Source organism: Brienomyrus brachyistius, chromosome 4 (assembly GCF_023856365.1).
Source record: "Brienomyrus brachyistius isolate T26 chromosome 4, BBRACH_0.4, whole genome shotgun sequence".
NCBI lineage: Eukaryota > Metazoa > Chordata > Actinopteri > Osteoglossiformes > Mormyridae > Brienomyrus > Brienomyrus brachyistius.
Genome location: NC_064536.1, coordinates 8,231,229 through 8,257,896, shown reverse-complemented (window position 1 = coordinate 8,257,896; position 26,668 = coordinate 8,231,229). Strand labels below are relative to the sequence as shown.

Genomic DNA, 26,668 nt, shown 5'->3' with positions numbered 1-26,668 from the left:
ATCGTAAACGTCCGAATGGCGAGATCTATTCTTGCTCGTTAGTTTAGCCTGTATTTTGAAACTCTTCCTTGTTTAATTATGGAGAAAGTCCTTTTAAGGACTATTAATGAAAACAACGTCAAACTCACTTAAAACCGCTTCTAGCTTCCTCGGTACAGTCACCTTCCTATATAGCGACGCGCTAGCAGCGGGCCGCGATCTGATTGGCTGAAGCAGCCGCCGCATTTCTTCTTCCGTTCGAACCAGCGGACGGCGCAGCAGATCCCGCAGCAAGAGGCGATGCGATCAAATGGCTCTCAGACGTATCTTTGTGTCTGCGCTCGTCACTGCGCTCCTCTTCTGTTTCGGTGAGGGTTTTTCGTTGCAGCGCGCTTTTCTAAGCGTTTCCCTACCGGTACTAATTTTCATTTTTTCTATTTTCTTCATTTCAGTTTCAGCACAGGCAGATTTGGACCAGACTAATATAACATTCACTAAAACTGTCAAGAAAACTGTAATTATTAGTTGCCGTAACGCAGGTAAATGTAACAGCCATCTCCACTGGTACCAGAAAAAAGATGGCAGCGCGATGGAGAGGATCCTCTACATATCCCTCTCTGGTGGCAAACCAGTACGTGAAAGTGGATTTGAAAAGTTTGATGCTGAAGTTGTTGGTGGGACTTACCGGTTGAGGATAAATGACGTGGAAACCGTCCATGCCGCCACGTACTACTGCGCCTGTTGGGTCTCACAGTGGCACGAGCTCTGCGCACAGCTTGGAAAAAACCTGTATGCAGTCTTATCAGAGCGCTTACGAGTACGTACCTCTGACTTCCTGAGACCTGACTCTGTAAGACACCTCTGTTTGTTTGCAAAACTTCAAGACATAAGACACGAATGCTTCTAACGGTGTTTGCAACCTTGTGCGTTAGGACTCACGCTTGTGATCCCCCCTCCCCTCCCAAACCCCCACACCCAGCTTACAGCACAAACTGAAGCCTGGAATCAGTCTTTCAGAAACAGCATTTATGTGTGTGTGTGTGTACAGACACAGTACTAGGCAATCTAACAAATTGATGTTGAAACGATCTTCATGTTGGTGTAAAACTATGACATTATGTTTGTCAAACGTCACTGCCACACGGCCAGGATGGGAAACAGTTTCTTCCCTCAAGCTGTCAGACTTCTGAATCACAAACTGTATTACATATGCCAGTTATTACACACTGCATACTGTCCGTCCTGCTGCTGCTATTGTTTGCACTTTTATTTATTTACCATTTACTGCTGTCTTGCTGCTAAAATATAGTAAATGTCATAATACTGTACCTGCAATAATGCTATTTATCCAAATTTCCATTCATACCTGCACAATTACTGCTTTGTGGATTGCACTGCATGTTGTCTTGTCCTGTAACTTGCACTGCATATTGTCTTGTGTTGTGTCTGTCCTTTTGTCGTTTGTGCACCTCAGTCTCGCAGAAACAATGTTTCCTTTCACTGTATACTGTGTATATGGCTGAAATGACAATTAAACTGATATTTGACATGACACGACTTGATCATCGACGGTTTGGAAAAAGTTTGGTTTCTCAATAAAGGACAGCGGCTGGGCTTTCGACCATCGTCCCATATAATGTGGGACCCAGTGTGTTCCAGTGTGGCATCGTCCCGTATTATAAGGGACAGGTGGCCAACCCTAACAGCTGCAGCAGAACGAGAGCAACGCCGTCGGTCGGCTCTGTCATACCGAACTCGGATATGCTGCCGGAAACACATCCGACATGCTGAGTGGAAGACTTCCGAATGTGTGCGACAGGAGAAAAGCGGGAACTGGGGGGGGGGGGGGGGGGGCAAAGGCAGTCAATTCTAATCACGCCTATGTCTGCTCCGGTAACCCAGGGTAACACTGGGTGTCTCATGAAGCCGTCAGCAGGCACCAGGCCTGAAATGATCCCGTTTAACTCTTTCAACAATTTAATGACCAAATCACTCACGCAGCACATTTCAGCCCTCAAACATACATCATGCACCTCACCAGCCACCACAGCAGCGTCGGAAGCAGCAGCCTTATCACTGATTGATACAGTTTTTAATTTTAACACACTGAAATTCTTATGGCGCAGTTGCAGGGGAGGGACGAGGTCCATGGGGGGAGGACAATAGGACTGACAGCAGTGTAGTACAGGACAAATAAGCATTAAGAAAAAAATATCAGTATTTGGGTCTCAATCTCACGGAACTCTCTGGCCTCAGACAGTACAATATGGCAAACACCCGTATCTCTGGCATATATGCGCACATTCATTTACATTTACATTTACAGCATTTGGCAGACGCCCTTAGCCAGGGCGACTTACATAAGTGTTTTGAGACTCTGCGATGAATCTTTCCGATACGAGCTCAATAAGGCTATGAATACCATCTATCTGAATACTCTGTTGAGAAAGTGCAATTTTTATTTTTGTCACATTCATGCATATCTGTGAGATGGAAGATGTACAAGCAAACCCTGGCAGTAATTTGTCAACGCACTTACGTTACTTTGTCCCAGGCGGCTTCGGCACCCTAATAATAATATTAGTAATAATAATAATAATAATAATACAGAACATTAAAGGCATGCATATTTATTTCAGCGCTAAGTACAGTATAATATAAACAAATATCAAGCAGAATTGTGAATAGGAATCCCCCCCCCCCCCCCCACAAACTCCAAAATCCACCTTCTTTTATAGCGCAACTCAGCTCTATTCGTCAGCAGCGGGCCGCAATCTGATTGGCTGAAGCGGCCGCCGCATTTCTTCCTCCGCTTGAACCAGCAGACGGCGCAGCAGATGCCGCAGCCAGAGGCGATGCGATCAAATGGCTCTCAGACGCACCTTGGTCTCTGCGCTCGTCACTGCGCTCCTCTTCTGTGTCGGTGAGGGTTTTTCACTGCATCGTGCTTTTCTGAGTGTTTCCCTACCGGTACTAATTTTCCTTTTTTCCATTCTCTTCTTTTCAGTGGCAGTACAGGCAATGTTGGACCATAATAACATAACAATAACTAAAGGCCCGGGTAAAACTGTAATTATTGGTTGCCGTAACAAAGGTAACTGTAACAGCTATCTCCACTGGTACCAGAAAAAAGATGGCAGTGCGATGCAGAGGATCCTCTATATAAACCTTAATGGTCACAATCCGGTAAATGAACAGGGATTTAAGGAGTTTAAGGCTGACCTTTTTCGTGACACTTACCGGTTGATGATAAACAATCTGGAATCCATCCATGAGGCCACGTACTACTGCGCCTGTTGGGTCCCCACAGTGACATAAGCTCTGCGCACAGCTTGGAAAAAACCTGAACTGCCGGGTGCAGCCTTAAGACTACGTACCTCTGACATCAGAGGATCCCGCCCGAAGGCCTCAAACTGAAAGATGCCTCATCCTGTGGAATTAATAAAACCTCAAGACACGACTGTCGGCAGCAGGGGTGGGCATCTGTAATGCAGCTGTGCCAGTAACTAGCAGGTTTTCAAGGCACGACTGTTAATAGCAGAGGCGTTTGTGGCTCTGGGCGTCGGGACTCTGCCCGCGGTCAGAAGGTCACGACTCACATGCCAGGATCGGCTGAGTTATTTTCATTTTTATCGCTGCTGTGGGCTTCAGCAAGACCCTAAACCCCCAATCGGTCCTGGGACACTGACCCCCCTGTATGGGGCTGCTCATGTACGCCCCGCCCAGGTTTCATTTAATAATGTTGCAGAAAAAACAACATTACTACAACACCCCCTTCCCAAAGCCCATTCCCAGGTTACATTCACAGCACAAGCAGAATCACCTCAAATACATCTTTCAGAAACAGCAGCAATGAGTTAAAATAAACCAGATCACATATAAAACACATACAGTTTTGCAGCAGATTACATTTTTCAGGAATCATTTCATGGTTCTTTTATTTATAATTACACACCTCTCTGCCATGAAGGACACGTGACGTGTGACATGCAGAGAAATGTGGAAGAAGCAGCTGTCAGGATCAGTCCCTGCCTTGTCCGCTGTTTTCCCGCTTGACCAGCAGCTTCCACCGGCCATTCGATCCGATTCTTCTCTGCCTTCCCTGTAACTCCTAGCACTAGCGTTTGGTTAATTAGTAAATGATCCACACCTGTCCCCTGTCTAGCCCTTGGTGCCTGTGTGTATGTGTGCCTGTCCTTGCCCTCTTCCTCCGTGGGTCACTGTGTATGCTGTCCGAGTTGCATTGCTTTAGCCTGTGTCCCGTGCTGGTCACCCTCACTGTGTGCCCTGTTTCCTGCTATGTTACATGTCTTTGTGATCCCATGTCTTTCAGTTCAGTTCTCACTAGCTCCCATCCTGTTTGCCTGCCTTTGATTAAACCCCTCGTGGTCCCTTTTTGTTTCATGTCCCTGTGAGTTCAGCTCATAATAAAGCTTCCCGTCCCTCAACCGCCAAGTGGACCGTCGTCCCTCACGTCCTGTCATGAGAGAAGCACAGCTGAACATGAGAGTGTAGAACATGGAGAGCAGGCCTGGTCCAGCCACCTGGCTCACTGAGAACATTCCTGGTCGGTGGATGGGCAAACATTATTGTGGGGACTCTTTTGTCAACAATATTGTGATAGATGTGCATCAAACACGGAGACACCGGCCCTCTGAAATACACAGGATGGGTGTAAGTGTGTGTGTGTATGTGGTGGTGGGGGGGGCAGTCTCTTTCAATCTTCTCTGTGTCTGTTCAGGAAACACAGGGGGTTATAAGGTCATCAGAAGCCACCAGTCCTGAAATTATGCCATTTTGCAACATTTTTATGAAAAAAGAATTCACTTAGTGCATTATCCCTCATACAGCAGTGCAATAGAGGGCAAACTGTAGTCTAATACAGGACAGACAGCAGTGCAATACAGGACAGACATCAGAGAAATACAGGAGAGACAGCAGTGTAATACAGGACAGACAGCAGTGAAATACAGGACAGAGAGCAGTGCAATACAGGACAGACAGCAGTGCAATACAGAACAGACAGCAGGGCAATACAGGACAGACAGCAGTCCAATACAGGACAGACAGCAGTGAAATACAGGACAGACAGCAGTGAAATACAGAACAGACAGCAGGGCAATACAGGACAGACAGCAGGGCAATACAGGAAAAACAGCAGTGCAATACAGGACAAACATCAGAGAAATACAGGACAGACAGCAGTGTAATACAGGACAGACATCAGAGAAATACAGGACAGACAGCAGTGTGATACAGGACTGACAAGCATTATAAAAATCTATTTGCTGAGCACTTGAGTCTCATTCCCACCAAACTCTCTGGTGTTGTTAATCAGTAGGCCTACAACATAATAATAATAATAATAATAATACAGAACAGAAAAGGCATGTATATTTATTTTATCACAAGCTACAATAAAATATAAAGAAATATGAAGCAGAAATGCGAATAGGACTCCCTCCCAAAAACCTAATTCCACCTCCCTTTATAGTGCAGCTCAGTTTAACATGTCAGCAGCGGGCCGCGATCCGATTGGCTGAAGCAGCCACCGCTTTTCTTCCTCCGCTCGAACCAGCGGACGGCGCAGTAGACGCCGCAGCCAGAGGAGATGCAATCAAATGGCTCTCAGACGCACCTTGGTCTCTGCGCTCGTCACTGCGCTCCTCTTCTGTGTCGGTGAGGGTTTTTCACTGCATCGTGCTTTTCTGAGTGTTTCCCTACCGGTACTAATTTTCCTTTTTTCCATTCTCTTCTTTTCAGTGGCGGTACAGGCAATGTTGGACCATAATCGCATGACAATAACTAAAGAAGAGGGTAAAACTGTAATTATTGGTTGCCGTAACAAAGGTAACTGTTACAGCTATCTCCACTGGTACCAGAAAAAAGATGGCAGTGCGATGCAGAGGATCCTCTATATAAACCTTAATGGTCGCAATCCGGAAAATGAACAGGGATTTGAAAAGTTTGAGGCTGACCTTGTTGGTGACACTTACCGGTTGAGGATAAGCGAGCTGGAACCCGTCCATGCCGCCACGTACTACTGCGCCTGTTGGGTCCCCACAGTGACATAAGCTCTGCGCACAGCTTGGAAAAAACCTGAACTGCCGGGTGCAGCCTTAAGACTACGTACCTCTGACATCAGAGGATCCCGCCCGAAGGCCTCAAACTGAAAGATGCCTCATCCTGTGGAATTAATAAAACCTCAAGACACGACTGTCGGCAGCAGGGGTGGGCATCTGTAATGCAGCTGTGCCAGTAACTAGCAGGTTTTCAAGGCACAACTGTTAATAGCAGAGGCGTTTGTGGCTCTGGGCGTCGGGACTCTGCCCGCGATCAGAAGGTCGCGACTCACATGCCAGGATTGGCTGAGTTATTTTCATTTTTATCGCTGCTGTGGGCTTCAGCAAGACCCTAAACCCCCAATCGGTCCTGGGACACTGACCCCCCTGTATGGGGCTGCTCATGTACGCCCCGCCCAGGTTTCATTTAATAATGTTGCAGAACAACAACATTACTACAACACCCCCTTCCCAAAGCCCATTCCCAGGTTACATTCACAGCACAAGCAGAATCACCTCAAATACATCTTTCAGAAACAGCATCAATGAGTTAAAATAAACCAGATCACATATAAAACACATACAGTTTTGCAGCAGATTACATTTTTCAGGAATCATTTCATGGTTCTTTTATTTATAATTACACACCTCTCTGCCATGAAGGACACGTGACGTGTGACATGCAGAGAAATGTGGAAGAAGCAGCTGTCAGGATCAGTCCCTGCCTTGTCCGCTGTTTTCCCGCTTGACCAGCAGCTTCCACCGGCCATTCGATCCGATTCTTCTCTGCCTTCCCTGTAACTCCTAGCACTAGCATTTGGTTAATTACTAAATGATCCACACCTGTCCCCTGTCTGGTCCTTGGTACCTGTGTGTATGTGTGCCTGTCCTTGCCCTCTTCCTCCGTGGGTCACTGTGTATGCTGTCCGAGTTGCATTGCTTTAGCCTGTGTCCCGTGCTGGTCACCCTCACTGTGTGCCCTGTTTCCTGCTATGTTACATGTCTTTGTGATCCCATGTCTTTCAGTTCAGTTCTCACTAGCTCCCATCCTGTTTGCCTGCCTTTGATTTAACCCCTCGTGGTCCCTTTTTGTTTCATGTCCCTGTGAGTTCAGCTCATAATAAAGCTTCCCGTCCCTCAACCGCCAAGTGGACCGTCGTCCCTCACGTCCTGTCATGAGAGAAGCACAGCTGAACATGGGCGTGTAGAACATGGAGAGCAGGCCTGGTCCAGCCACCTGGCTCACTGAGAGCATTCCTGGTCGGTGGATGGGCAAACATTATTGTGGGGACTCTTTTGTCAACAATATTGTGATAGATGTGCATCAAACACTGAGACACCGGCCCTCTGAAATACACAGGATGGGTGTAAGTGTGTGTGTGTATGTGGTGGTGGGGGGGGCAGTCTCTTTCAATCTTCTCTGTGTCTGTTCAGGAAACACAGGGGGTTATAAGGTCATCAGAAGCCACCAGTCCTGAAATTATGCCATTTTGCAACATTTTTATGAAAAAAGAATTCACTTAGTGCATTATCCCTCATACAGCAGTGCAATAGAGGGCAAACTGTAGTCTAATACAGGACAGACAGCAGTGCAATACAGGACAGACATCAGAGAAATACAGGAGAGACAGCAGTGTAATACAGGACAGACAGCAGTGAAATACAGGACAGACAGCAGTGCAATACAGGACAGACAGCAGTGCAATACAGAACAGACAGCAGGGCAATACAGGACAGACCTCAGAGAAATACAGGAGAGACAGCAGTGTAATACAGGACAGACAGCAGTGTAATACAGGACAGACAGCAGTGAAATACAGGACAGACAGCAGTGTAATACAGGACAGACATCAGAGAAATACAGGACAGACAGCAGTGTGATACAGGACTGACAAGCATTATAAAACTCTATTTGCTGAGCACTTGAGTCTCATTCCCACCAAACTCTCTGGTGTTGTTAATCAGTAGGCATACAACATAATAATAATAATAATAATAATAATAATAATAATAATAATACAGAACAGAAAAGGCATGTATATTTATTTTATCACAAGCTACTATAAAATATAAAGAAATATGAAGCAGAAATGCGAATAGGACTCCCTCCCAAAAACCTAATTCCACCTCCCTTTATAGTGCAGCTCAGTTTAACATGTCAGCAGCGGGCCGCGATCCGATTGGCTGAAGCAGCCACCGCTTTTCTTCCTCCGCTCGAACCAGCGGACGGCGCAGTAGACGCCGCAGCCAGAGGAGATGCAATCAAATGGCTCTCAGACGCACCTTGGTCTCTGCGCTCGTCACTGCGCTCCTCTTCTGTGTCGGTGAGGGTTTTTCACTGCATCGCGCTTTTCTGAGTGTTTCCCTACCGGTACTAATTTTCCTTTTTTCCATTCTCTTCTTTTCAGTGGCGGTACAGGCAATGTTGGACCATAATCGCATGACAATAACTAAAGACGAGGGTAAAACTGTAATTATTGATTGCCGTAACAAAGGTAACTGTTACAGCTATCTCCACTGGTACCAGAAAAAAGATGGCAGTGCGATGCAGAGGATCCTCTATATGAACCTTGATGGTGGCAAACCGGTAATTGATCAGGGATTTGAAAAGTTTGATGCTGAACTTGTTGGTGACACTTACCGGTTGAGGATAAGCAAGCTGGAACCCGTCCATGAGGCCACGTACTACTGCGCCTGTTGGGTCCCACAGTGACATAAGCTCTGCGCACAGCTTGGAAAAAACCTGAACTGCCGGGTGCAGCCTTAAGACTACGTACCTCTGACATCAGAGGATCCCGCCCGAAGGCCTCAAACTGAAAGATGCCTCATCCTGTGGAATTAATAAAACCTCAAGACACGACTGTCGGCAGCAGGGGTGGGCATCTGTAATACAGCTGTGCCAGTAACTAGCAGGTTTTCAAGGCATGACTGTTAATAGCAGAGGCGTTTGTGGCTCTGGGCGTCGGGACTCTGCCCGCGGTCAGAAGGTCGCGACTCACATGCCAGGATCAGCTGAGTTATTTTCATTTTTATCGCTGCTGTGGGCTACAGCAAGACCCTAAACCCCCAATCGGTCCTGGGACACTGACCCCCCCTGTATGGGGCTGCTCATGTACGCCCCGCCCAGGTTTCATTTAATAATGTTGCAGAAAAAACAACATTACTACAACACCCCCTTCCCAAAGCCCATTCCCAGGTTACATTCACAGCACAAGCAGAATCACCTCAAATACATCTTTCGGAAACAGCATCAATGAGTTAAAATAAACCAGATCACATATAAAGCACATACAGTTTTGCAGCAAATTACATTTTTCAGGAATCATTTCATGATTCTTTTATTTATAATTACACACCTCTCTGCCATGAAGGACACGTGACGTGTGACATGCAGAGAAATGTGGAAGAAGCAGCTATCAGGATCAGTCCCTGCCTTGTCCGCTGTTTTCCCATTTGACCAGCAGCTTCCACCGGCCATTCGATCCGATTCTTCTCTGCCTTCCCTGTAACTCCTAGCACTAGCATTTGGTTAATTACTAAATGATCCACACCTGTCCCCTGTCTAGCCCTTGGTACCTGTGTGTATGTGTGCCTGTCCTTGCCCTGTTCCTCCGTGTGTCATTAACAAAGACAGTCATTTATGAGTGCATATCCCCCACTGCATTTCGCCATGCAAAACTCGATACTGAAGTGGTTCTTTATTTACTCACGTGGGGAAAATTCTCCTGTCACTTATCCCATCTAATGCTCTTTGGGACACCCAGGTGAGTGTAAGACCAAGGGTCACAGCACAGGATTGACCACTGTCAAGCAGCCCTGGAGCAAATGGGGTCAGGGATATTGCTCAAGAGCCCAACAGCAGTTGTCATGGGGTTCAAACCAACAATCTTCCTAGCCCACTGAGCCACACAGCACCATTAACAGGAAGCATGCTGTAGGTAGCATGTAATATGTTAATATTCGGTTTCATTTTTGGGTTTAAGGAACATAAACAGAACAATAAGGCTTGAGTAGGCAGCTGTCTGGGCCCCGATAACTAGGGGCCCCAAGACAACAACATTTCCAGAAGTTACACTTACGGATATAACATAATACGATCAATGTTTTTTACTAACAGCGCTTCTTGCCCCCATCCTGATCTCTAAACCCCCCCCGCCCCGAACTTTGAGTAGCGTCTTATTGATTTTCCACCGTTTCAATTTCCCTGTGGTTTATAGCTCAAACGGCCCACTTTGAGTCATCGCTTGGTCAGGTTTGACACTCTCGCCTTGTAATAAGAGATTATGCTGATGGGTTTTTTACGAAAGACGAATGTCCAGTAACTGCTGAGTCGAGCATCCAAACCTCACGGCCCACAGATTTGCATTTCGTATGTTAACGCTGATGTTAATCTGATTAGGCCAATAATTATGTTTAAGAAGTTGGATTTTTGTAAAGAGTCGTTTGTAAAACGTATTAATACTGTGCATCTGGCAGGGGGTGGATATAAGGTTTTAGGAAAAGATACCTGGGTTATATTCAGGGGTATTTAAGCCTACAATAGTATGTGGTTTGGCTAAAAATCACCAATAATGGCGTTGAAACACAAGTAGTTAAGCTGTAGTTTTGCTCACTCTGTTAGCACAAGTCAGTGTTTCCTTCAGCTGTGTGTGTGTTTAGCTTCAGCCACCAGTTTTTGCTATGAGATGAAAAGCTGTGAGATGCTGGTAACTATTATTACAAAGTGTTTGGATCCGGGACAAAACTCATTGTTTCAGGTAGGCCTGTTTTAAAATTCTCCTACCATTATTTTTATGTTAATGTGCGACAAAATTAGCGAATGCTGACCTGCAGTCACAGCTTCTGCTATTTTTATGTCATACGGGTTATGAATCCGGGGTGATTAAGCTTTTCGAGATGGACGCCAGTGTAAGATGTGTCCTTTCTGGACAGAAGCCCCTGCGCGCAAAGAAAGCCTCCGACCTTGACGGTGTTACTGATGTACTATGTGTTTTTGTGAAACATCCTTAAGGTATACAACATTAACTTTTACAGCCCAATCATAAAAAAAGAAAAATGTAAAACTGTACGCCTAAGCGAGACATGTTTGCCAGCCAGGTAGGCCAACAGGATATATATATATATATATATATATATATATATATATATATATATATATATATATATATATATATATATATATATATGGCTTCATTTCCAGCATTTCATAATGTAATGTAACATGCTTAGGCAATTGAATGTAATAGATTAATAGCCTCGCAATTCTCCCAGGGAAGGGGCCCATCTCTGTGCACCCCCCAGTTTCTGTAATTCCGCCAGGGACTGAAATGAATGGTTGAAGGTTTTTGTGTTGAGACAGTGTACTGTGGGGTGGTGCAAAGCAGTTCGGATCTGGGACAAAACTCATTGTGTCAGGTATGAGATTCAGCTATTTTTTGCTCTGATTGACCAATCATTTGTTATATTACATGCACTTAGTCTTAAAAACTGAAAACTACTAATTAAACTAACTTGACTCAGCACGTTACCTTCTACAGGCCAGGAAATGATCAACATGTCACTTCTTGCTATGGGTTAACCTGCTCGCCTTCCAGTAATAGTTTATGTTGATATTTTATGAATGTGATGACATGAATGTCCTGTAACTGAGCGTTCTCTCTGGTTTCTGTACCAGGTATAGTTAAGACCTTCAGCGCCTTTTTTAAAGATACTTCTTAACATAGATCGGTTATGTTATGGGGGAGGTCTTTCGGTAGTTATAAAATATCTGCTTTAACACCAATAGGCTTAGTAATTATATTAGAATATAGCGTTTGAATAAGTTCAAGGAACGAAACAGCGCCGCTAGGCAGCGACGTCACTTGACTTTTTGTGAGGATCCGAACTGCTGTGTGACAACTGGGTGAAAAAATTCGGCTCCGGGACTCGGCTTATTGTAACTGGTACGTACGCAGGTTATGTTCATTTCATAATTTTGTTATGCAAATGTATTAAATAAAAAAAAAGCGACGCCCGTGGTGCCCCCCAGTTTCAGCGGCCCCAGTGCGGCTGCACTGGCTGCACTGCATGGCTGCACTGCCCATAGTTCCGCCAGTGATTGATACGAACAGCTATATAGGTTTTTGTGATGAGATCATGTGCCGTGTAGCGATGTGAAGGTTTTCGGATCTGGGACAAAACTCATTGTATCAGGTATGAGATTCAGCTATTTTTTGTTCTGATTGACCAATCATTTGTTATATTACATGCACCTAATCTTAAAAACTGAAAATCACAAATTAAATATACCTGACTCAGGTAACACGTTACTTTCTACGGGCCAAGAAATGACCAACGTATCTTTTCTTGCTACGGTTTAACGCGCTCGATTAGCAGTAAGTGCTTTTGTCCATGAGTTTTTGTGAGGATCCGATGTGCCGTGTGACTCAGGCAGCTGGGTGAAAATATTCGGCTCCGGGACTCGGCTTATTGTAACTGGTAAGTATATTATAGCAGGTTACGTTCATTAATAATTTAACCGAGCAAATGGGATACAAACGCGGTATTTAATTCATCCCGGTGGGGGGATTATAGCACATTGGCTATTACCCCTATATCAATTGGGTTTATGAATCTTACTCAAGAGCCAGACTGTAACATGGTCACAGGATTCGACCCGACAACCATCCGGTCGCAGGCACGAAGTTCTAACAGATCTAGCCAGACACCACCCCGTAAAGCACATCAGTGGTAGCAGGTTGTAGGTATCATGCTGTTTAGGTTGAAATTTTGGCTTATGGACGGAACATTACCGCTTTCTAAGATAATTTCTCAAATAGTTGGGGTGCGGTAATAATAAATTTTTCATATGACTAAAGCCACAAAGAACCGAAGTGAAGAAGGAAAAAAATTAAAATTAGTAATTTTATAGTAGTAAATAGTAGATTTTATTTGTATTTATTGTAACTCAGATTTATTGTATCTTGTATATTAGCGGTAATATTTAATCTCATTGTAATTATGAAATTAAAATTCGAATTTTTGTAAAAACGTCTTAAAACTGTACATCTGGCTGAGGGTGGATTTATAACGTTTTAGGAGAAGCCTCCCGTACTATATTCACAGGTATTTAGGCCTACTATAATGTGGGATTCGGCTCAAAACCACGACAAGACTTATGGCGTTGAAATATTTGAGTGTAAACCTGCAATTCGCCCGGTTCCGTTAGCATAAATCAGTGTTTCCTTCAGCCGTGCGTGTGTTTAGCTTCAGCCGCCTGTTTTTGCTATGAGATGAAAGGCTGTGAGATGCTAGTGGCTATGGTTATAAAGTGTTTGGATCCGGGACAAAACTCATCGTTTCAGGTATTTATACATTCTATTACCCTTATTTTATTATACCATTATGTTATTAATGTGGGTAAAGATTAGTGACGTGTATAAATATTTTTGGGGAAAATCATAGCTTCTGGTATTTTTCATTTGTGATGAAAACAAGATGCTTAATTGAAAAACTAAAGGTTTTTGAAATGACGCAGTATGCGGTGGGAGGCGGGAAGGTCTTCGGACCTGGGACAAAACTCGTTGTATCAGGTACGAGATTGGGCTGTTTTTGCGCTGATTGTTCCGTCATTCATCACTTTATATACACTTAAAATGAAAATTACAAATGAAACATGACTCAGGTAAAACTTCACCTAGGACATGAAATGACAGATTTTCTCCTTTTAGACATATATCCTATACATAGGTCTATATTAAACATGTTATTCCTTATTACAGTTTAACACGCTTGCCTTGCGGTGAGAGTTTATATCAACAGGTATTTTCCAAGGTGATGAAAATCTGAATGTCCAGTAAATGCAGATTCTCTCTAGGTTCAGTACTCAGCACAGTTATTTTTCACCTTAAAATACATGCCTAGATAGGTGGAGTCACTTATTTTTTTTCAATCGGGGTAAAATATCATTCTTAGGCTGCAATACGTATTAAATAAGAAAAATTGTGTTTTAATAAGAAGACGTGGGTTCATGGAACAAAACAGCGCCACTAGGGAGCGACGCTACACGACTTTTTGTGAGGCTCTGAGCTGCAGCGCGAATCTGGCAGCAGTGTGAAGAAATTCGGCTCCGGGACTCGGCTTGTAACCGGTACATACGTCGTAGTATTTACTTTCATTTAAATGTTGCAGAATTGTTCGTAAAATGTTGGTAATTAATTACTTAGCAATTGAACGCAAAAGGTCGGCTTACATAATCGCAAACGTAATTCGAAGTAAACAAGTAAACAACGCGTGTAAATATTTTTTGGGGGAAACCTGTCATTTCAATAAGCAAGCGGTTATTTCTATCATCACTGCTATTAATCAAAAAATAAAAAATAACAATAGTGAATGATATGCCTATAAAGTCGTTTGCGAGAGGTATCTATAAGTGTCTGCATGACACACACTCCGTCTGCATACGTCGGTGCAGTTCTGTATGTTTTTGTCACTAAATGAACGACTGTGGGTCACTGAAGGTGGCTATTCATATAAATTATTCGGACCAGGGACAAAGCTTGTCGTTTCAGGTATGTATGCTTTATGCTGCTGTTCAGTTAAATGCGAGCAATTCGGGAATAGTGATATACCGAAGTAGCATAAAGTTTAATGGTATTTTTAATCAAGTTTGGCGTCGCGTTGTGTGGTGCTGTGGTATTTAGGAGTTTTTTTCGGTCCCGTTTACTAAAGAAACAAAAACAAGACGATGCTGTGCGCGTCTTGGCTTCGTTCCAATGGTTTAGGTTAAATTCACTGGTATAAAAAGGAGTAAGTCTTGTTTTCAGCCCGGGGCGTAGTTAGAGATTAATGAATAAGGCATTTAAGTCTTTACTGGGGAGGGGAGGGGGGGGTACATATATAATATAAAAATCTATTCATGACTTTAATACACATTTATTTGGGCGGGCGGGGGCTAAAAGACATTTTAAGGGGGGCAAAGTCTTGCTAACGGCGCCTTGGTTTTAGCAGTGAAATATTTTCAATTTGCAGCAATGCAATGCAGACAGACAGATGATAGATAGATAGATAGATAGATAGATAGATAGATAGATAGATAGATAGATAGATAGATAGATAGATAGATAGATAGATAGATGACACTATTAATTTAAGCGCAGGTAATTTTGTACAAAATATTCCATACATTTATATAAAAAACTACTCGTTACACTATGTCAAAGTGATCTTAATTCATTTGCGTGCTTTTTTCTTTGAAATATTTTATAGCGAGTCCGGTGCAAATGTCTAAAAGGTTTTTGGACAGGGACAGAGGTTGCACACTGTCAGAAACAAGGGGTAGCGTCCTGGTACAGTTTTGTTCCACAAGGTACAAACTACATTAATGCTCCCCCAATGGTACAAAAATGTTCCTCAGAATCCATGTCTGTATCTTAAAAAGTATGTTTATAGAGCTAAGGGTAAAACTGGCAGGCTCTTGATGGAACAGGCCCAGCAACAAGTATTTGTACCTTTAAAGGTACAAATTGGTACTTTTTTCTGACAGTGTAGTTACAGGTATGATTAGATATTTTTGGCGGTAAAATGTAGCAGCAACACACATGTTACCAGAATCTGGATGGTGCCACTGGGGCTTAAATGCACTTCAAAGTTTGAATCCAATTTGAAAGTAAAAAAAAAAAAAAATTTAAATATAATTTATATTATATTTGAAGTGTCTTTACAATGATTAATGCATCATTTAAATTACACTGAAATTCGTCATATATTTATATATTGACTTCGAGATGTCATTTCTGTTAATAGCAAATCAGTCCCCACGTCAGAACTGCTTTAACCCGAGTTTTCAAGAGAAAATTATTTCAGAGACACGCAATTTGACAAGGGTGTGAAATTAAATAAAAGGTAACACTTCACTTGAGGGAACACAAATACTTAGTATAAATTGTGAACAAATATAGCTGTTACTTGAGATAAAAGATGCGTCACGATTCGTTAATGATGAACAAACATGAGATCAGTATGTAACTAAGACTTAGTTTGTGGTTAATTAATACATAAGTAATAGCATAATGTGATATTATTTGTACCCCATCAAGTAAAGTGCTAGCAAAAAAAAACATACAAATTGAAAACGGTGAAAATACAGTTTGTAATACGATGCGCTCTTGGTTTTGACACTTTTCAGCTTTGCAAGGTCTCCAGCACTTTTTTTCATTCAAAATAAAGTAAGTTAACATTTACGCCATTTCTTTCACTTTTAATTTTAACGTGTGTACAGTTAGTGAAATTCACACCCATATTTTATATTTATGAAATGAGAAGCTGTCAAACTTACCGGCATCGTCAACGACCGGCATTTGCTAATTATTATTATTAATTTTTTAAATATATCCAGAAAATAGTATTTATTCACCAAATTTATCGTGCGACAACATTAAACGAAACAAGAAAACATGAAAACAACTACACAGTTTCAGGAAGATGAAGTTATACTAACTGCCATTTAAATACTTTCCTCGGCCTTTTAAGATTCAGTTTGGTATTTAGATTGTGAGAAATAAAGCTAAATAGATCTATAAAATCATTAAATATCTATAAAAGTCACCTAACCGAACAGTGACACGTTAGTTTTAGCTGTGCCTGATCTCTGTTAAGATTGTGGGGATTCACCTGGATTTGGATAACAGCTTTTTCCTCTATCTGTAATGCTACTCGGAAACAGAAGGGTACTTGATGTCGTAAGACGGCATGTAATAATATTACTGCTTTCATCATGCCGTCCATGCCAGCTTAAATCAGCCCTAATACTACATCAGGTACTCAGTTAATGGAGATGCTGATGTGAGCTTCTGTTCCTGATGCTATATCTTCACAGACAGGAAGCCCGCCTTTCCGTCTGTGACCCTTTATCATAGTCCGAAGAAGAGAGAACTGCTGTGCGTGGCCAGGGACATGTTTCCGGACGTGCTGAAAATGACATGGAAGAAGTGGGACGGTTCAAAATTGCAGGACGTGAACCAGAAGATCCCAACCACAATACAGGAGATGAAAGGCACCGTGTCCAGCTTGATTATAAGTGAAAAAAGTGGGATGGAGGAGCTAAGGAAGTATCGCTGTCAAGTGGTACATGAGGGCAACCCTGAAGCTCAAGAATACAAAGTGACCAGCACTGATGGTAAAGAAACAATCTCAGTGGCCTCATCATCATAGTATCCAGCATGGCTGTCATTTCTGCTTCATGAACAGCTCTTTGTAACCAGCAGGTGGGATTGATAATTCAGGGCCATCTGTTTCCGACCCAGTAACGTGTGGACCCAAGACATCCAATTATAGTTCTGCTGGTGAGAGTGAACGTCCGCACTTGTATTGTATATGGAAAACAGATGGATCGTTAAATAACGGTTATGTCTGCCTTCTCATTCCTTTGATTATTACTTTGTGTTTGAAAACGGAACATTTTTGTTTACAGTCCAGAACTAAGTGTGATGATCCGGCTGCATAAGTAGTGAGCTGGTAACTTAAGGCCGTATGGCAGGAGTGCCGGCCCCGTTTGACTGTAGGAAGGTAATTAAAGGTGATCCATTTCCTTTTTTTTTTTAGTTTCAGATGCCGACCCCATTACGAAAAGTGAACTCCTCACCATATCACTGTCTTACTGCATGCTCATACTGAAGAGCCTGACTTACTTCGGGACCATGTCCGTGGTCATTTACAAGAGATCCAGGCAGACTTCATAGTGTTGGAAACGCAGTCCTGCAGACCGTCGTCATCAGCGTTGACGAAGAGGAACGTGTTCGCTCCGGATTGTTGTCGTACTTAACAGCTGGCTTACTTTATGGCTTTTTTGATTGCTCTGGATTTGCAAATTTTTAAAAAATATATTTCTTTTCATTTAATTTAACTTTTTTTATATCTGATTAATCAAAGTGACTCTTTCAGTGCTTTTTGCATGCTATAGGCCTATTATACTGTACTGATTCTATTTACGTTTCTTTTTGATGTATGTTTGTGTACTAACATAAGTATATTTAAAAATAAATTGCTCAGATGGAGGCATTTGCTCAAAGGAAATAAAATATATGTATATCAGTGACGCAAGTGTGGAGTCTGTTTTTTTGCGAACGATATATAGGCATAGTAAGAGAAAACATTTTTAAAGAATTAGCAGAAAAATCAAACACGATTTCCGCGTGTCTGATAATAGTTGTTTGCAATGTTAAACCTAAAAACCTCTTTAGTTAGGAAGATAAATTTGTCTTAATTAGATCGTTTTAAAAATTGCCAAACAATCCCAATGGCTATTAAATATTTAAAAAATAGTAAATAATTTTAAAACTTAAAAATTTAAACCCGTTTTCGTCTGTACCAGTTTCGTAACAGCACGCGCACATTAGTGGGGGACTTCGCACAAACGTAGCGTTCCTCGCTTTTACCTTTGGCGACGTTTTTAACCAGTTGCCCATTTCAATTACGTTCATACATTATGTTCTGGAATATGCTTTGTACCGTATTTTCTTAATAGCCTATTTTACAGGTGGATTTTAAGCAGTAGGCCTAACACAAATAATTGTTGACTGACTCGAAATTTGTAATTAAACAAAGCATTTTTCTTAGCCCAATGCAACATGTTACATATTTTTCGTTATATAGGCCTACGTCAATGATTTCGGTGTAAGAACTTTCCTCTTCGATAGTTTAACGTACTTTACTTCGTACTTTAACAGATAATCTAAAGATAAAAGTCGCTCATAAAAATACATGAATTGTTATAACTGGCTTTGGTTGCATGAAGGTGACGTACAGATGTTGTTTTACATTTTTATCATTATAAATAGCTGGCTTCAAGCCAGTTGTGGATCAGAATAGGCATCAGAATGCAGCCGTAGTAACACGGTATTCCAGATGAGAGGTAGAATTAAGACGCTATGCCTTAAAATCATATTTTGTTGACCCTATTCACTACAGTTGGTAATTTGGCAAAGCAACATTAACGAAAAATGCAGTAGCTCGTGTGAAGTGAAATGTGGTTATTTTTTTTTCTTACTGGAAAAAACCCCCCAAGAAGTTTAAGTACGGGTGATAGTTACGAGGTTATTAGCCGTTGCGATGTTTTTCTTTGCGGGCAAGCAGATCACAGAGAGATAGCAAAATTTCCACTTCCTCCGCATACCCCAGAGCCCCCGCGACGGCAAATTACACCTTAAAGAAAGGGGGTGTCGAAGTCACGCAGCCTTATAGCTCGCATTATAGCGCTTCCAGCATGCGGAGAGATTAATAATGCCATTATTTCTATTAGATTCGGATTCTCGATGAAGTGCGCTGTTACAGCTCCTCCGCTTCGTCAAATGTGTGTTTAAGCGGCATGCTACACAGCTGTAATAATAATAATAATGAGAATAGTCCTTATATATGAATAAAAAGCATAGGAATTATTTTTTTACACGCAAGCAAGAAAGCCAATAACAAAATAAGAACAGATAAATGATTAATAACCACAAAATACTCAAACGATATGTTATGATTAGTCATTCATATTTATTATAATTTTAATATATGTGTTAACAGTTGCAATAACATGCTTTTATTCAACACTTAAAATTCAGCCTATAGGGCATGGCGGCAAATTAAAACACAAATTGTCAGGCAGTAAAGCGTCCTGGTCCAAAATGCTGGGTCTTCCGAACATCTGATGGCTCTTAGAGATGCAGTTACAGCATAACTCTACATACAAAACCAGTGTCCCAGAAGTCACCGAAATAAACGTACACACACAAAAATATTAATGGAGTTAAAAACAGTATATGCGAAGAGTTACCTCCATTATAAAAAGGCCACGACTCTACATCTACACGCAAATAATTCTGGTTTGTTTCACCGACTGCAATCCCGCCGAAGCCGACATGAAAATCAAGGAATAAAACCAAGAAATCCGCGTACGGGAGAAGTGCAATCCTGTGTCGGTCACTGCAGAGATCACAGTTTTCATTAGGCTTTAATCAGATTTCGAAGCAATAAATAACACATTTTTTTTTTTTAATAATAATCATTCGGACCAGCTTACACTTGTCACATGATGGATTTATAAAATGCATTTCATACGCCTCCTTCATAATCACACTTTAACTGGAATCAAGCAGAATCGCCCAGATTAAAGCAGAAATAAACGGTCTCCTGGCTCTCCGGACGGGTGAATGGGGCTCCCATCGCCGGTCAGTAGAGACGCACTCGTGGCGAAGGCGAGGTGGAGCCGGCGATCCAGCCGCATTCTGGCCTAGCGGGATACCTTTATTTAAAAAAAATCTGATTATTATATTGTATAGGTTACAAGGAGCATAGGCTATAATTTATTTAGTTGAAATTAACCTACTGGAGTGATTTAAAAATAATCGTTACGGCCACCACAAATATTTTAAGACTCGGACATTGTTTAACTTAATATAGATCCACTGAAGATTAATCCCAGCATTCTGTTACAAATTTCCCCGACCGATCGTGTTATAGCAGCAGTACCTGTTAAAAAGGCACCTTCTCCGGGTCTTGTTTTTCATCGGCTCCCTCATCAGAATCTGCGAAGGGACCGGGGCGGCGGTTATAAATCACCGGGCTCTTTTAAACGAACACTCGTGCTTATATAGTATATAAATGTATTCACAACTATTAAAAAAGTCACATATTTATTAAAGTATTAAGTTATGAAACGCAGGACCTAAAATGCCGTTTCAAACTCATCTAGAAAACCTCAAATTTCAACGTACATACAAACTGGATGCTTTCATTCAGCAAAAAAATAAACAAACAAACAAATAAATAAATAAATAATAAAAATACTCTGATAATCTTTTATCGGAAAGCATTGTTTTGTCTCATCGCCAAACCGCGGGTGAGCATCTGCATTCTCGGCAGAACAGCACTAGCCCGGGACCACGGCAATAACGTCGCAGCGCCACTTAAATAAACCCCAATAACGACGCGACTTCTCCTGGCAACAGCCCTGTGGTTCAGCAGTTTTTCTGCGGAGTCTTGGAAGACACACCAGTAAGACCACAGCCAGACTTGGGTGCGATCCAGGCGAGTGAATGACGGGAACAAGCGCAGCTTTGCTAACGGTAACGCCAACGGCATCTTTAAAAAAACACCTAAAACATCACTACACTTAAAAGGTGCGTTTCACGGATCCACACTTGAGATGTGGTCTTAACCTATATTTTTAAACGCGGTTCTTCAAAATTCCCAATATATTAATGCCAATTAGTGCTATGAAAATCTTACTTTATCACTGCTATGTTAATATGAGAAACGCACTGGAGGTCGAGAGTTTTGTCTACCTGATGCAACACTACACAATTGGGTGCAACAAGTCAAAACCAAGCACACATCCATAACACAAGCAAAGGTCACTTCTCAGTTACATAATCCTGGATGCAGTGCTGGTCGAATCCCATCACCGGCTCCGCATCGATCGATCGATGTTACATATAGCTTCAGGATGCAAGTTTACAGAGCACCAGTTGTCAAAATCCAACAGTAAAAGCACAATAGACCCACCGGCTACGGACTCTGGAGGGGAGTAGAACTGTCCATCTGAAAGGGGCCCCGGGTGCATCAGAGGGGCCCGCTCCAGCACGTCAGGAACCAGGAACAGCCCTGGAAGAGCAGGGGGGGTGCAGGGCAGGTTATTGCTGCGGGCTTGGAGTTTCATTACGATCAGGGCCTCTGATCAATGGCGGGTCCAACCGGCGAACTCACTCTTCTCATCTTCTGCCTCCTGAGGCAGGACCTTGAAGTCCAGGAACCACGTCTCGATCCAGGCCAGGATGAAGGAGAAGATGGGCAGCAGGTAGCCGAAGGCACCCTGGGAGAGAAGCTGAGCCACAAAAACGCCTTTAAAATGTGTTATACCCCAGAAAACGTAACAAGAATCAAACAAGAACAAGAATGTGGTACCTTTGATAAGATGACTTTGACTATGAGGAACGCGCTGGTGACTGCTGTCGTTACCTGGAACGGAAAAGGCAATAGGATACCTGACTACAGCTGATCAACATCACGTAGAATGTTCTGCATGGTGGATGCAATAAGTGCACCACGACATGACCATTATGTACACAACTGAATCTTATCAAACCTACAGTACAGGATCACTGCAACTATTTTTCTGCAAAGAAAATGGCATTTCCTTTAAATGCTCTGCATATTCAGCAGCTGGCCATTTTAATTTGAATGTCTCCTTTAGAGGTATAAGACAATGTGATCATCGACACCTTAGGGAATCGGTGCTGCATGATTCTTGTTCAGGAAAAAACAGGCAAAATTTATGTATACACACCAGCCAGGTAAGGCTAAATATACCAAAAAAAGAACAACGATATGGCCTCGAACTATTTTTTTCAGTCGACAAACTACATCTTCTTTGGACGCCGCTAGATTAAAAAATTTTTCAAGGCCAAACCTGCTCAGTAGCGTAAATCTTTTCCACAGAGTAAAAGTGCCCTCTAGTGTCCTGTACTCGTAACGACGCATTGTCGGTCACCTACCGCGACGACCCACCAGTGGCGGAGCCTGCAAACGGCGTAGGCCAGAATCAGCACTGCGAAGCGGAACACAGCCAGGACCTAGTGGGAGATAGACGGCAGGATGGACATTCGGCAAGTAGACATCTTTACTGGTACATACCCGAGGCCAAGGGCACCACCAAGGGCCGGCCACCTGTGCGACTACCCTCAAACGAGGCGTCAGAGATTTAATTTCAGAAGCAAAACCATCATAAGCTGTGGCACACCACCGGACCGTTAACTGCGTAGGACATGCCCTCAGTCTGCATTATTAACCCATTTGCACCTTAATAAAGAGGTGCGCAAAACCTTTGACTGATTATAAATGTAGTTTATCTGAGTAGAGTTTTTAATTAATTATCCATATTTTAAATTAGTTAGCAATGTTCCACTTCAAAAACCAAGGAATGGAATAAACAAAGCTAGCTAGACAATAAATAAATAAATAAATAAATAAATAAATAATGTCTTGATGTTTGTGTCACCCCACAAAAATCACTGGCCACCCCACTGAAATTTCAGGGGGAGAGATGGGGGGGGGGGGGTTGGAGGGGGTCTAGACTGACCCCAAAAAGACGGAAGTCTAGGGCAGAATTCGAGAGAGCAGGATACAGGACAAAACTACATGTCATGCAGGGACGGATTACGGACCAGGCCAGCGGGGCCGCTGCCCAGGGGCCCTTGGGATGCAGGGGGCCCGTGGGGCCCCTAGCCCAAAACAATTTGCAACGCTTATCAACAATGTCTTTTCGTTTGTCTGTTTTAGAGGGCCTACATTCTTTGATCCTCTGCCTACAAGGGCCCCTGACCCTATAGGGAGGGTGTTTGGCTGCCAAGGGCCCTTGAATTGTGGTGGTTGTGTTTGTGGTGGTGGTGGTGGTGGTGGGGGGGGGGGGGCTCGCGAACATTTTGCCTAGGGGCCCACACAACCCATAATCCGTCCCTGATCTCATGTACCGCAAAACTGCACAATTCATACAATGACATATGAACAAACGAATCTACTAACAAATATGTCAAAGAAGGAGATGTGGTAATCGTAGTGGAGAACCTCCGCGTTCAGCTGCTTCTGGATGCCTCCGTTGACCTGCAGGAGAGACACGGATGACTGATAAACACCTGGCTCATGTCGGGGAATGTCGCCCAGTCCAGGGCAGTCAGAGACGTCGCTGGGATATTGACGTACGTTAAGCTCAATGATCCACACCAGTGTGACGAAGAGGAGGTCAAACGTCACGAAAAGGCAGAAGGTCCGGCGCACGTCCGACACGCACTTCTTGCCGATGGCCTCGTAGGCCTCGACCCGGGAGGAGAGCGGAGTCTGCCGCGATGGCAGGCTGCCGCTGGAGGGGCTCTCCATGCCCTGACCGTGAGCGCCACCCTCTGGTGGCCGGCTAGAACTGCATTATCGCCCCAAATGGCAAAAGTGCAAGAGAGCAGAAAACAAACCCTGTCAAGAACAGCAGAATAAAAAAATATATATAATAAAAAATCACTTAAATTGACAAATAAAAGAAAGACACAGACAACTGCAGATGCAATCAACAAATTAAAGATTTAAATGAATAACCCTAAATATTAATTAGGGTAATTACTTTTAATTAATAAATTAATTTTACACCGACTGTATAATCCGTTCCTTGCTATTTATTGGGAAATGTCAGTCCATGTCAGTACCTGATTAAACATTAAAGGCCGTCGGTCTATGCTGGGTCCTGGCCGTGAAAGCGGCGCTCAGAAAGGGCGGGGAGCCTGAAGGCTGGACTGTAGGTCGGGATAAAGAGCAGAAGCGCAAATTAACGCTAAAAGGTGCGGAACAGATTGTATGACGCAGCCAGACCCCGCTAACACACCGCGATTTTCACTCATGCTTCTCTCACGATGAGGCCGATTTAAGATCACGCCACTTAAAAACCTATTTATTAGGGTTTCGGCGATTTTCTTCCCATTTTTTGACGTTTGTGTCATCGGCACAGATAATGTCAGCCGGCCAAATGCAACCCTCTCACACCGCATGTTATTCAGTTAGATTTAAAACAGTGTAGTGGAGGCACAAACCATCTTTAGCAGATATTGCACGGTAATAATGTGACCTTAAAAAAACAGGAAATACATTTTGATTTTAGTACAGGTGGCTGGCGGTGACCCCAGAGAGAGACGCGGCATTTCCGCTGCGCGCAACGGGACACTGGGCTTTGGTGAGCTATAAAGATTAAGATTAGTTAATAAGAACGAGTGAAATCGCTCCTCGGCGCGGAAACCATGTGACTTCCTGTGTATCTCTGCACGGCTTGGCTGCATCAGAACGACAGCATGTCCCTGCAGACCGCTGCCTCTATAATGTAAACGAGTAAAAGATAATCTCACAACCGCACGTACGCTGCTCAGCGTCCTCAGAAAACCAGGCTAAGAACAGCAAATCATGCCCACTTCCGAGGCTGGTGGTGTTTCGGATTTTGGTTGCCGCAGAACACAATTTAAATAGAAAGGTATGTTTATCGGGGGTATAACTGAAGCCAGACAAAAAAAATGTGGGGGGCATCCCACACACGTTACCAAGTCAGAGGAAGCTATGGGCGGGGGTGTCACTACAGCCTATATGCAGGCTCACATTGACACGGCCTGCAAACATTTCACAGCCTTGGCCCAAAGTTCAGACTTAACTAAGGAGAAGATAAACTGCTTATTTGTCCTTATGCCAAAGTGACTGTCTGCGTCGTTTCGGTTTAAATATCAGTGCTGACTACTGAGAATAGGTTCAATGGTCACCGTGGGGTAGATATGAGAGAGGAGGGCTGCAGACCTACCCGAAGCCGACCCCCCCCCCACCCCACTGCGGAGCGATCACCCGCATCTTACTACTGAAAGCCTTACAGCCCTGACGTTTATCAAAACACTGTTTTAATTCACTGACAGCTAGGCGTCCTAACGCGGCCAGTGTGTAGTATCTGTGTGCCATCCCAACTGTAATCATCAGACAGACATTTAAAGACAGTAAACATGGAGCTCCTTTAATAATAATAATAATAATAATAATAATAATAATAATAATTTTAGTACCCAGCCCACATTTGGCCTTTGACGCTACCCCAGCCCTTCATCGTTAGAGATCATCATCATTCAGAAAAACAGTAAAGAAATGAAAGGCGGTCTATTAACCGACCAACGATGGACCCGACGCCCACCGGGGGGGGTTATTTAATGCGGGCCGCCGGCAGGACCCCCCCCGTGAAACCGCCGACGCCTTTTGTCTGTTGTCCCTCCTGCGTTTGCGGATCAGAATAAGAAGCGAGTTTCCTTCACCTGTATTCCTTGGTCTGTCTATGGCGCATATTATTACTGTTATTATTATTGGGTGTTAGTGACGGAGTCGCATGACAAACCGAATCATATATCCAATGCAGGACCCTGATCGCAAACAATGGGGTTCCGGAATACCCTGCGGACGGCACCGTCCCCGAAGCTCGGCACAATACGGCTACTTCGCGCCCCCCTCCTCGGGTCCAGCACCTACCTCCGAGGGCGCCCGCGTCCAGCAGAAATGGCCAGCCGCTGTCAGGAAGCGCAAGACGGGCTGGTGTCGGACGCGGAGCTATGGGAGATGTAGTCTAATATCGTAATTTGTAATCGTAACGTGCAGCTTTATACACAGCTGCAATGCAGACCCTACGTGAAAAATACCTAGTAACGGATTTCCCCCGTGTTTTATCGGTCTCGAATATATTTCGAAATCCGCTGGAGTAAAAATGTAAGTGAAACTGTTCCGGGCCATAGGGTGGGACCGGCCGGGGTTCATCCACCCCGGTTCGGTTTCCTTTCGGGATCGGTCCGTCGGGGATATGCAGGCATGAAATAAGGCGCCACGTCGCCCATTCGACAGCTCCACAAACCTGTGATAAACGTCATTTTCTTTGTATAATATCCTATCTGAAATTTAAATCTGTACCTTATCAAATCATACGCAATACGTATAACCCCTAGAATTGACTACATAGCAGCCTCTAGATGGCGCTGTTGATCATAACATGCAGTTCATTTAGGGCTACAGTTGCATTCGGAAATGTAGGATATTGCTTTTACAAGAAACCTTCTGCT

The 26,668-nt window shown here is 43.3% G+C and overlaps 2 protein-coding genes across 15 annotated transcripts in view; one reads left to right on the top strand and one right to left on the bottom strand.

The window, feature by feature from the left end:
* The window catches only part of LOC125740555 (immunoglobulin kappa light chain-like), a 35,459-nt gene extending 17,345 nt beyond the window's left edge, over positions 1-18,114 (top strand). For 3 of the 12 annotated variants that reach the window (XM_049011821.1, XM_049011819.1, XM_049011817.1), the window contains exons 3-6: positions 14,530-14,590; positions 16,897-17,196; positions 17,282-17,362; positions 17,622-18,114. In XM_049011821.1, the coding sequence (XP_048867778.1) occupies positions 14,530-14,590; positions 16,897-17,196; positions 17,282-17,362; positions 17,622-17,758 (579 nt within the window). In that variant the 3' untranslated portion in view covers positions 17,759-18,114. Of the gene's footprint in view, positions 1-265; positions 348-431; positions 728-2,809; positions 2,903-2,986; positions 3,035-5,550; positions 5,659-5,742; positions 6,039-13,673; positions 13,705-14,529; positions 14,591-16,896; positions 17,197-17,281; positions 17,363-17,621 lie in introns of those variants that run through there. The other 9 variants (XM_049011820.1, XM_049011818.1, XM_049011811.1 and 6 more) reach the window with 8 other exon arrangements.
* Positions 18,115-19,536: 1,422 nt separating this feature from the next.
* On the bottom strand, positions 19,537-26,476 carry stard3nl (STARD3 N-terminal like). 3 transcript variants are annotated; one of them, XM_049011929.1, is made up of 10 exons: positions 26,088-26,476; positions 24,251-24,337; positions 23,760-23,973; positions 23,583-23,660; positions 22,556-22,633; positions 21,966-22,019; positions 21,768-21,885; positions 21,567-21,665; positions 20,532-20,587; positions 19,537-20,304 (listed from the first exon to the last, which is right to left on the bottom strand). In XM_049011929.1, exons 3-9 carry the CDS (start codon positions 23,931-23,933, stop codon positions 20,535-20,537), a joined length of 654 nt encoding a protein of 217 aa, XP_048867886.1. In that variant the 5' UTR covers positions 23,934-23,973; positions 24,251-24,337; positions 26,088-26,476; the 3' UTR covers positions 19,537-20,304; positions 20,532-20,534. The 3 variants fall into 3 exon arrangements, with proteins under 3 accessions (XP_048867886.1, XP_048867885.1, XP_048867887.1); XM_049011928.1 differs by having other exon boundaries at positions 23,760-24,023; positions 26,088-26,471; XM_049011930.1 differs by lacking the exon at positions 26,088-26,476 and adding an exon at positions 25,957-26,077 and having other exon boundaries at positions 23,760-24,023.
* Between the last annotated feature and the right edge of the window lie 192 nt (positions 26,477-26,668).

Bases quoted from the DNA above. Each gene is read 5' to 3' on its own strand.
- stard3nl (XM_049011929.1), bottom strand. From the start codon at position 23,933: ATGGAGAGCCCCTCCAGCGGCAGCCTGCCATCGCGGCAGACTCCGCTC. The intron at 23,661-23,759 runs GTACGTCAATAT...TCTCTCCTGCAG, and splicing joins TGTGGATCATTGAGCTTAAC to GTCAACGGAGGCATCCAGAA. The intron at 22,634-23,582 runs GTTAGTAGATTC...ATCTCCCACTAG, and splicing joins TCTCCTTCTTTGACATATTT to GTCCTGGCTGTGTTCCGCTT.